This window comes from Poecilia latipinna, unplaced genomic scaffold (genome assembly GCF_001443285.1).
Source record: "Poecilia latipinna isolate Pla-1442-1.1 unplaced genomic scaffold, P_latipinna-1.0 Scaffold1384, whole genome shotgun sequence".
NCBI lineage: Eukaryota > Metazoa > Chordata > Actinopteri > Cyprinodontiformes > Poeciliidae > Poecilia > Poecilia latipinna.
The window spans coordinates 35,955-45,925 of record NW_015114000.1 but is presented as its reverse complement, the minus strand read 5'-3'; the positions used below and the strand labels follow the sequence as shown (position 1 = coordinate 45,925).

At 39.8% G+C, this 9,971-nt stretch overlaps 2 protein-coding genes across 2 annotated transcripts in view; both read right to left on the bottom strand.

Annotated features, from left to right (window-relative positions):
- Positions 1–333: 333 nt before the first annotated feature.
- On the bottom strand, positions 334–2,353 carry LOC106962194 (SOSS complex subunit C-like). Its single transcript, XM_015056444.1, has 2 exons — positions 2,094–2,353; positions 334–2,048 (listed from the first exon to the last, which is right to left on the bottom strand). The coding sequence occupies exon 2, from the start codon at positions 1,535–1,537 to the stop codon at positions 1,226–1,228; it is 312 nt and encodes a 103-aa protein (XP_014911930.1). The 5' UTR covers positions 1,538–2,048; positions 2,094–2,353; the 3' UTR covers positions 334–1,225.
- Positions 2,354–2,501: 148 nt separating this feature from the next.
- Positions 2,502–9,971, bottom strand: part of mfsd2ab (MFSD2 lysolipid transporter A, lysophospholipid b) — a 21,603-nt gene continuing 14,133 nt past the window's right edge. Inside the window, exons 5-14 of the mRNA XM_015056443.1 lie at positions 9,461–9,539; positions 9,184–9,371; positions 8,971–9,058; positions 8,566–8,684; positions 7,780–7,863; positions 6,149–6,232; positions 5,942–6,054; positions 5,691–5,834; positions 4,763–4,939; positions 2,502–4,389 (exon numbers count right to left, since the gene is read on the bottom strand). Of these exons, the coding sequence (XP_014911929.1) occupies positions 4,338–4,389; positions 4,763–4,939; positions 5,691–5,834; positions 5,942–6,054; positions 6,149–6,232; positions 7,780–7,863; positions 8,566–8,684; positions 8,971–9,058; positions 9,184–9,371; positions 9,461–9,539 (1,128 nt within the window). The 3' untranslated portion in view covers positions 2,502–4,337. The remainder of the gene's footprint in view (positions 4,390–4,762; positions 4,940–5,690; positions 5,835–5,941; positions 6,055–6,148; positions 6,233–7,779; positions 7,864–8,565; positions 8,685–8,970; positions 9,059–9,183; positions 9,372–9,460; positions 9,540–9,971) is intronic.

The following is a 9,971-nucleotide window of genomic DNA, read 5'->3' as shown; positions in this document are numbered from 1 at the left end:
TCAAAGAGAAAGGAGGGGACAAAAAACTGTTTCTTTGGCGGCTGTTTTTTTTTTTTTTTTTTTGGCAAATATCCCAGCATAGAGTTAACCTGATTGTAAAAGTTTTAACAGTTTGTGATCAGAATGTGTGGGGTCTGCAAATTGTTTGCTGGCCTGAACAAATATTTAACAAACAAACAAAAAACTATTGTTCTGTCTTGTACCTCAAAATTATTACTTTTTATTCAGAACCACCACCCTCTGATCACAAAACCTTGGCTCAGCCTCAACTTAACCACCTGCAACTCAAGACTTAAAAATGAGAAAAATATCTTAAAAATCACAATGAACCAATTACAGAACAAACACTTCATATTTTTGTTGGCTTAGAAAAATCCTTTATACACTTTACGGGTGGCAGCTTAAAGGCAAGACCATTCACTTTCAGATCTTACAATGTATGCTGCTTTCAAAACGGAGGGAAAAAATATTAATTTTAGGGAAATAAACACCTCTTTTAGCTGCACATTATATGTATGTACACATTACAAAGGCAGAAATAAAGAAATGGATAATTAAACACACTTTTGAATGAAAATTACAATGGCATGGCAACTAACAAAACATAAACATAAGTGTAGCACTCACTATAGTATGTTACAAAGTATGAAACAGAACAACCAGCTGTGGTACAGACAGATGGATAGATAGATATTGATGGAAAAAGAAAAATATTTGTAGTCATTTTTTTCCTTATAGTGCATACACTGCACAACAAAGGGTGGGTAGAGGGCATCTAATCTACATTAAATAGAAAGGATAAAAAAACAACAGAATACTCTTTAGGGATGAATCTTTCGGACCACTTTCTCCCCTTCAAGTGATCTTACGCCCTCTAACTGAAGAGCACCCTGGCAGAGAGCCATAACTCTGACCACTAAACTGTAAACACTGCTCTGACAGCAAGCTGTGGTCCAATAGCTTATTCAAAAAATGTACTGCTAGTCTTCTACTTGAAATTAAAACGGAAAGTAAACATGACATAGATATATGGCTCTTTAACTGAAGGTTTTATACTTTAAGCTTATGAACAACATTCTGAACCTGAAATAACTTTCTTACGTTTCTATCTCATAATAAAAAAGTGACCAAGAAAACACCATGGTGCCACTCTTCCGTTCACAGCTAACAAACTCCGCTTTTTGTGAGTAGAAGTCGGTCCACCAGGGTCAGCTGTGCTGTTCAGTCATAAGTCGGGCTCCAATCGGGGAAGCACCGGGAGGATGAGGTTCCCGAACGAGGAGTCCTGGGTGATGAAGAACCCGGAGGAGTGGACGTGAGCGTGCTGCAGGGCGGCCTTCTGCTGGGCGGCGATGTGCTGCTGCTCCGCGCTGTCCCTCGCCTCCTTCAGGCTGCTCCGGCCCGACAGCGGGATGTTGGCTCCGGGACTGTTCATGGACTGGCTCTGCAGCAGCCGCCGCTTCTCCTTGTCCAGCTCCGCCAGGATGGCGACTCGGGTTTTGTTCTGGAAGCCCTGTCCGGGAGGGTTGGCGGCCATTTCGGCTTGATAACAAACCAGCGAATGGAGCTGAATATGATAAAGTTCCCTTTAGGTGTCCTTATTCGGGGTATATGTTTTGGTGGGATACCGTCCGCTTTGTGGGTTAAAATTTATAAATAAATTTTATAGCTTTTTGTTGGTTAATTAGAAGAACAGAAGCGCTTCCGGTTTGAGGGCTGGTTTTCACAATAAAATAAAACGCATCCTCAATATTGTTGAAAAACAGCTTAAAACTATGTCTACATTTACTGTTTGATTAATGTACTTAAGTAAATGCTTATTATATATTTTGTAACATTACAAACATGCCACAGTGTAGTTTGAGATTTTATATCAGATCAATGTAAAATAGAGTATAAGTAGATGGAAACTGATATGATTTTTTTCTATTTGCGATAAACCTCTTAAAAGCTTGGCACGCATTTGTGTTTACCATTTTGAAAAGTGTTAAAGGTTAGCACAGTTTAGCTAGACATCTTTTTTTTATTTACTTTTTGCCAATTTACATCTAGACTCTAACATCAGAACAGTTAAAGACAAGACTTACAGACACATTTTATACCGCGCCAACACTAGGTGGCAGTATGCGCTAGCTTGAAGACTGTCGGTTTGTAACATTGAAACACATCAAGTTCAGCCCTTTAAAGTAGAATTTCAAGGTTTCATTTTAACGTAAACAATTTCTTTTAATCGGATTTCTTAATATTTTATGAATGTTAATCCCAGCTAATTCTAGTTAAAGTTTGATAAAAAAATTAAACCTATTACAGTAAATTATCTCGATTGAAACCTACATTATACAGATTCATCAGTGATATATTAAGCATTTGTTCCGATTAATATTAAAATTTTGCTAGAACATGTGTGCAATGTGAAAAATTGCACATGTAATATACAATGCTTGTGTTCTGTAGAATGTATTTTGCATGAATTGGGGAATAAAAAAAAGTCATTTTCATTCCACTTAATCATCTTTTTTTATTTCCTTCCATCACAGTATTTTTTGTCTTAAATAACTACAGTACAGTGTACAGGAATCCATTCACTTGCAAACAAATATCTATTTACATGTTTACATACAATATTTACATAAAAACAGGAGGCGGAGTCTCCAAGGCTTGTGTGTTCCCAAGGTGGGACTAAAGCTCACACATTTTGTCAACAGCCTCGGTCATGAGACACACGTAAAAACACTACGCACCAACGAGAACAAAACATTTACAGGATGTACAATAACTACAAATTTCAGTGAGTGACGATGGCACGTACAGTATCATTCGGAAGGGATAGAAGAAGAGGTTAATGCATTAAAAAAAAAATCACTATGGCAACTTAGTTGTCACTTCCAAGATGTAACAGTATGTATAACATATGACACTACATATACACATTTCCACATCAGTAGATATGAAACATGTCAGTCTTCTTAAGTTTTTGGGATTTTTTTTCCACTTTTGGAGAACTGAGGTGATCAAAGTGTCCTGGTTATTTTCATATACAATATTTAAAGATTAAAAGGAAAAAAAACAAACAAACTCACTGCTGTCTTCACACTCATTTTTCCAATCAAAACTGTATGTGTTCCCTTTTTTTTCTACATACAGTGTTGTAGAAGAGGTAAGAATAGTAATAAAAAAAAGTCTACACACTCCTGTTATAACAGCAGGAATTTATGATGTAAAGGTGGATTGTTTCAAAATCTTATCCAGTATATTTTGTCTTTTTTTTTTTCTTTTACTGCTGTTTTAACAGGAACGTACAAACTTTTTATTTACTGTAAGATTGTAGTAATGGCAACATCCACCGAAAGATGCACACGTCACATTTAAAAAAATAATAATAAAAAAAAATAATAACTGAACGAAAAGCTTTGCAGCTTCTGTTAGCGCGACTGTACAGACCTTAAATAGGTTTTAAATACTGCAAAGAGGAGGACTGTGAAAATCACACTAATAAATATTTAAACTTATGTGCTAGCTGTCGTCAAGGTTTCGCTCCAGGTTTGAAGAAATTAAAGCATTAAGAAATGACGCGGTCATCAGTAGCTGCTATAAATAAATAATAAAAAAAAAAACAGTTGACTGGAGAAACTGTGCAGTTTTTCTTTTTTGTGCAAACTTGCTGCGTTCACGTGATGCGAACACTTGATTCGTTCTTGTAAACTACGATGATATTCAGTGAGCGATTGGCACTCGTCAGTTTGTGCTTTTTTTTTTGTTGTTATTTTGTCTCTGAAATATGAGTGAAATTCAGGCAAAAGACACAAAAAACAAATTAGCAAAATGGCAGTTTCTTCCGATGTATTCAAGTCTACTGTGACGTCATTTCCAGCGCAGTGCTAAAGGTCGTTACTGTTCAGTGTCGTATGTACAAAAGCACCATTAATGCAAATTTACCCCTCCCACCCTCTTCTTTTTTACATGTCTTTGTGCAATTTCATTTAGAGACCAACCTTTGAAAGGATTCTCACTTTGTACTCAATAGTAGCACGTCGTACAAAAAGGTAAGGCTTGGCGAGGCGTCGAAAGTCACACCACGAAACCATCACTGGTATAAAAAAACCAAAAACGGAGGAGCGGGATGTTTTGGGAAAGGCCTCAGTCAGCGAGGCTCATACGGTTTTGTACTTGGATCCTCAGCAGCAGCAGCAGCAGCAACAACAACAGTGTTGGCCGGACAATGCGGTTCCCGTGCGATCCGACGGACCCCCGGTTGGGGGTTTGGTCTGTTGGTCCCGCCCAGTGCGAAATGCCAGCCGGCCAACAGATTGGTCCGGAAGTTGCTTTCAGAAGATGCGCTAGATCATTTCTGTCACCTCCGAGGAGTCCGACGCCGAATCCGCCTCGTCCCTGCAGCGGGAGGAAAATTGTTTTGTTAAAATATATTGAAATAATGACACAGTTTAGGGATCCACCGATGTGACAATTTGGGCTGACATCGATATCCATCTTTCATTTTTTTAATCCTTCAATACCGTTTTGACACTTTAAAAAAAAAAAAAAAAAAAAACAGATGGCAACACAATTAAAAAAAAAAAAATCTGTTGTTGGTATTTATCGGACCGATACCGATATAAAAAAAAGAAAAGAAAAAAAAAAGCAATATCGGCAGACAACGATGTTGGAGTCGTCGTATGTATTGTTTATTCCTGGAAAAATGTTGTATTATCTTTAGATGAAAAAGAAAACACAGTTTCCATGGCAACTATCCAAGACATCTTACCTGAGCTCTTGTAGGATCTTGCGGTTGCCCTGCCTCCTCTCCTCGGTGATGGGGTATGTGTACAGGATTCCCAGGCCGATGAAGATGAGGACGACGGGGGCGGCCGAAACCAACAGCTTCAAGGTCAGATCCACTTCCTTAGGCTGGGAGCAACCTCTGGTGATGTATCCAGCAAAGCTAAAAACGGATAACAGAGAAACGGTTACGCATCGGAAACAAACCTTCACAGTGAGTCAACTGAGCAGAAAGTTAGCCATCAGTCACTGGGTTTTGGGTGATTTGACTGGATTTAGACGTTTGATTAGAAACCGACACGTCTTCCCTGAAAGGCTGGCAGAGTCGCTATGCTTTCAACATGCCATCGTTTTCCCACTTTAAATTTTCTGGATTTCTTTTTTAAAAACTGTGTGTTTTCTGTACAACACTAACTAACTGATTTCATTCTATTTTTATTGACACAAATCAAGAAACGACAGTGGCTGAAGTGCTTTTTATCTTCAGGGAAGCAAAAGGATATTTTGCTCTTTTTTGCATCTGGACAAATGTTGATGTGTCAAAATTAGAGGTGCACCGATGAATCGGCCGAGAGCAAACTGTAAGCGTAAAAACCTATATATTCTAAAGTAATTCAGATTAAGAGTTTTACTTTTAGAAATTCTCAGATTTTCAATTTTCCACATTTAGACATAATCTAATCATATTCCACTATTTTAGGTCTGCAGAAAAACCGTGGCATTTTAAAAGCATTTCCGTCATGCTGTTTCTAATTAGACTGTTTGGTTCAAGTTAGGGGAAAAAAAAGATGGGGGAAAAAAATGTCTTCAAAGTGACTCCGTATATTTTTATTTGCATTTTGTAAATCCTAAGCCGTGCCTGGTCCAGAGTAGTTTAGAATGTGCAGTTGTTGTCTTTTTGTGTGAGCTCTTACTCTAAACTCAGCGTGGAAATGCCTAGCGAGACGCCAGAGGCAAACTTGGTGAAGAAAACGTAGAAGGAATAAAAGATGGCTTCGTGTCCCGCAGATTCCGGGTTCTGAACCTGGAAATCGTCAACGACGTCAGGCAGCATGGACCTGAGGAGGAGAACAAGAACCGCTTCATAAAAGCTGCCTGCAAAGTGCCTGAATAAAATAAAATAAAATCTAGATGAGGGATTAGCATTGAGTTTTTTTTTTTTTACCAGGGCAGCAGGAAGGCTGCAGCCACCGCCACGCCAGAGGCAAAAGACACGATGTAAGTGACGATGAGGTTTTTCGGTACACACACCACCATGATCATGAAGGGAACAGCAGACTAGGAGGAAGAGGGGAAAAAATAATCACAGGGTTAATAATAATTCCCAAATTTTACTAGCAACATCGGATCTGGAGAGGAAGCGCAGCTTTACCAAGGATCCGACATAAGCTGCCATTTTCTTCCCAAAGCGAGTCAGGAACCACTGCCAGAACGGGATGGCCAGTGTAGCAGAGAGCTGCAGGGAGGAAAAAAGAAGGAAAGAAAACATCATTATATTTGCAAATAAGAGCTCAACATTCCAACTGATGACCTTCAGTTTTGTCCTTGCAGCTCTTTTACCAGAGAAACCCAATATAATAAGACTCCAGCGAAAGCAAATATGAGCTGCTTTCTGACCCAGCTGGACATCTTCATGAGTGAGCAGGAAAAAAAAAAAAAGAAGGTCATTGTGCAGCAGTAGTTTTCCACTATGTTTGTGGCGTTTTATCCGCTTTATCTTCTTCTTCTTCTTCTTCTTCTTCTTCTTCTTCCAGAGTAATCAAAGACACTTATCAGCAAGCAAGATTTTCATCATGTAAATACTGCTGATTCAAGCTAAATGAAAACAAACAAAAAATTAAATAAAATGCTGAAAATCAAAATGGAATCTTCTGGAGAAGAATCCAAAAAGCCCCCAATTATAAATCTCAAATAATTTTACAGTAAAGCCTTTTTTCATTTCTGGCATTTTAAACATGCATATCGTCAGCAAACAAAGTCCTCGCCGTTTTTAGCAAAGCTTAATGATCCGCTGTCTAAGTGTGTTCAGAAATAAAAGTTAAAAAAACTTGGCTAATTACAAAAATAAACTTGCAGTGTACATTTCTCATTTAAGAATATGTCATATCAAAACTCGCATGTAAAAAGTAATTAAAAGAAGTGTTCATCGGCATCAGCTCCATTTGCTGGTGGGTCAAATTTGTAGACAAACCGACCCCAAAGGCCACAAATGGCCCTCTGCCCTCAGTTTGGACACCTCTGCTACAGAAAATGCATTGTGAAACTTTGAATAGAAGATCTCCCTCCAATCTGAAAAACCTTGAACGTTGCAGTGAAGAATTGGCAATAAATTTGAGTTTTGTTTTTTTTAATATCTGGCCATGTCACAACCAGAACGATGTGAATATTTTTTCCCCCCAAGACATGAAGGTCCTGACTCTGTAATCCCGTCGGATTATCCACACATTTTCACTAAAATGACAGATGGTACAGATTAGGACGTCTTGGTGCTGATTATGGAAAATATCATGTGGGGTTTTTTTTTTTTTTTTTTTTTTTTTTTTTTTTTTCCAGAAAAATCGCTTCACTAAATGTAATGTACTTACATTAAAGTGGCTTTGTAATCCTTCCCATAAAGTAAAAGCTTAAGGTAATCTTTTCACCCTCGCTGACCTGGACTCGTTTGGCCCCGCCGCTTGTGATGTCGAATAAAAAGGTCGGGATCCGCCGACTCGATTCTCAGGTTTATATCAGACAGCGGGGAAGAAAGGCGAGAGAAGAATGTGGCTCCCTGACTGTCTGTGGGAACGGCGCGGCATTCAGAGGCGGAGATGCTTTGAGTTACCGAAAGCTCCAGCCAGGAGAAACTGCTTTATGTCCGACCACAGAGCCGGCCTTGTACTGGACTCGATTTATGCCCTCGCCTCGGGCAGGGAGAGCTTTTTGTTCCACTTGTTCCGCGAAAATCGGACCCATCCCGTCTGAAAACGCCACCTGTGCGTGTAAAGGCGTGCGAGCGCTCACCATGATGACCAGCAGGATGTTGTGGAAGTCCTTCCTGAAGCCCAATGTGGCGCTGCAGAAGAGAGCGAAGTTTCCCTCCAGGAGCTAGAAAAAAAAAAAAATTTTTAAAAATCACGTTTTTATAAAAACACACGTCTGTGAAAGCATGTAGCATGATGAGTAAATCCAAATATGCTTGCAATAGAATAATATGAAAAGTTTAAAGCCCTTGTATTAAAATGCCAACAAGTCAATTCATTTGAGAACTTTTTCCTCCTTTAATTTGACTTTTAACCTGCAAAAATCAACTGCAAAACAAAACCAAACCAACTTTTTAACAAGTGAAAATTAAAAAATAATATCTTATGAATAATGTGTCAGATCAATTCTGATTTTTTTTTTTTGTCTGAAAAGTCACTAAATGTAGCGACATGGTTGCCAAGAGCGATTCCAATATTTTACCAATATCCCAAAATTAGGAAACTCAGAGCCATATTGACCGTTTTATAACTGCAAAAAGTACAACTATAACCTCCCATGGTGAAGCATGATGTTGGCAGCATTATGCTTTGGGCTATTGTGATGTTCATTTCCAACATTTCTCTTTCACAAAGAGGAATCAAGTTGCAGCTTGACAGCAACCTGATCCAAATCGATTCACACGTTCGAGCGTGGCGACTTTTATGCTCCTAAACATTCCTAGAACTTCTCCAGCTGTGTTGCACATGATGTGTGCGATGCGACAAGGCAGGAAATGTTCTGAAATGATTTGTTCCCCCTGGGTTTTTCACGTGGATCGGTACGCACCATGAAAGCCAGCGAGGTGAAGAGGAAGCCCATGACCAGCTTGGCGTACGGCCCGTACCCCATCACCATTTTAATGCCTTTAAGGAAAGGCATCGGCTTCGATCTGATCCCCGTAGCCTCTGAAAACGCACAAAGAAACAGCAATTAGTGAAACATTACTAATTAAATCCGATTCCTACATCAGAAATCTCCCTCCCTGAGTCTTCAAAGCTCATCATTTACTGGACAAACCCCGCCTTGTGAGGCTCATTATGCCTCACAAAGCTTTCAGCTCAAACCACAGCTGGCTGCGCGCTTGTTCTCACACGCGAGTCAGCCCAGAGAGTCAGGCCACATCCGTGGCTTCCTATTGGCTAATCAGCTGATGTGACTGAGTGAGAGCTGACTGACGGAGTCGGCGCTCACCATGTTCCCTCACGCCGGAGAACAGGACGATGGCGCACAGGACGTACATGGAGCAGATGACGGCAGACGCAATCATGTACGCGTTCCTCTGCAACATGAGAAGAAGAAATAAGAAAAATATTTGTGGATATTCATCATCTCCGATCCAAATTTCACTTTGACTTCTGTTAAAAGATAAAAATAAAAAAAAAAGTGTAAAGAGTATTTGTTTACCGTGTGCTGCAGGGAATGGTCCGAGTTGTTGTGGCTTGGGAGAATGGAGGAGTTGGAGGAATTGGAGAAGATGGAGGAATTGGAGAAGATGGAGGAATTGAAGGGGAGGCAGGGGGCGTGAGCGTTGCCCACAATCTGACCCTGGATGGCCGTGCTGAGGACGGTGCCCAGAACCTCCACCGTCATCCCTGATGGGACCAGCAGAACACATCAAGTCAGGCCACCACACGGGAAATCTGGGGGGTTTTTTTCCCCCGGGTGCTGAGGTTGGACTTACTGTACGCCGTAGCGGAGTCCCTCTCCTTCTGCTCGGAGGTGATGAACATGGTGAGGGCAGAGTATGGCACATGGAAGCACTGGGATAAAAGAAGATCAAATTTATGTTGATAACTCAAAAAAAAAAGAAGAAAAAAAAAAGTATACTTCAACTTTATTTGAAACTAAATTTCAGACAAAATTTGAGGCGGCGCCTACAATATGAGCTGAGCAAATTATTTACTAGCGTGTTTCGTGTTGCCTTCTAACAACACTAATCACGTCTTGTTAGAACCCTTCAGGGTTTCTGCAGGTTTCATCAGTTCAAATATAAGACTTTTTAAGACCATTAAGAGTAGCTGTGTTTCCATTATAAATGTGCACAAGTCTTCGTCGATGTTACGCTAACGTCGAAAACGCACAATGTCGCAATTGCGGCGTTTCCATCACATACACTCTAAAAAGAAAAAAGTTGAACCAACTTAATTGAATTGCTTCTGTAGGTAACAAGCAATTCAATTAAGTTTATCCAA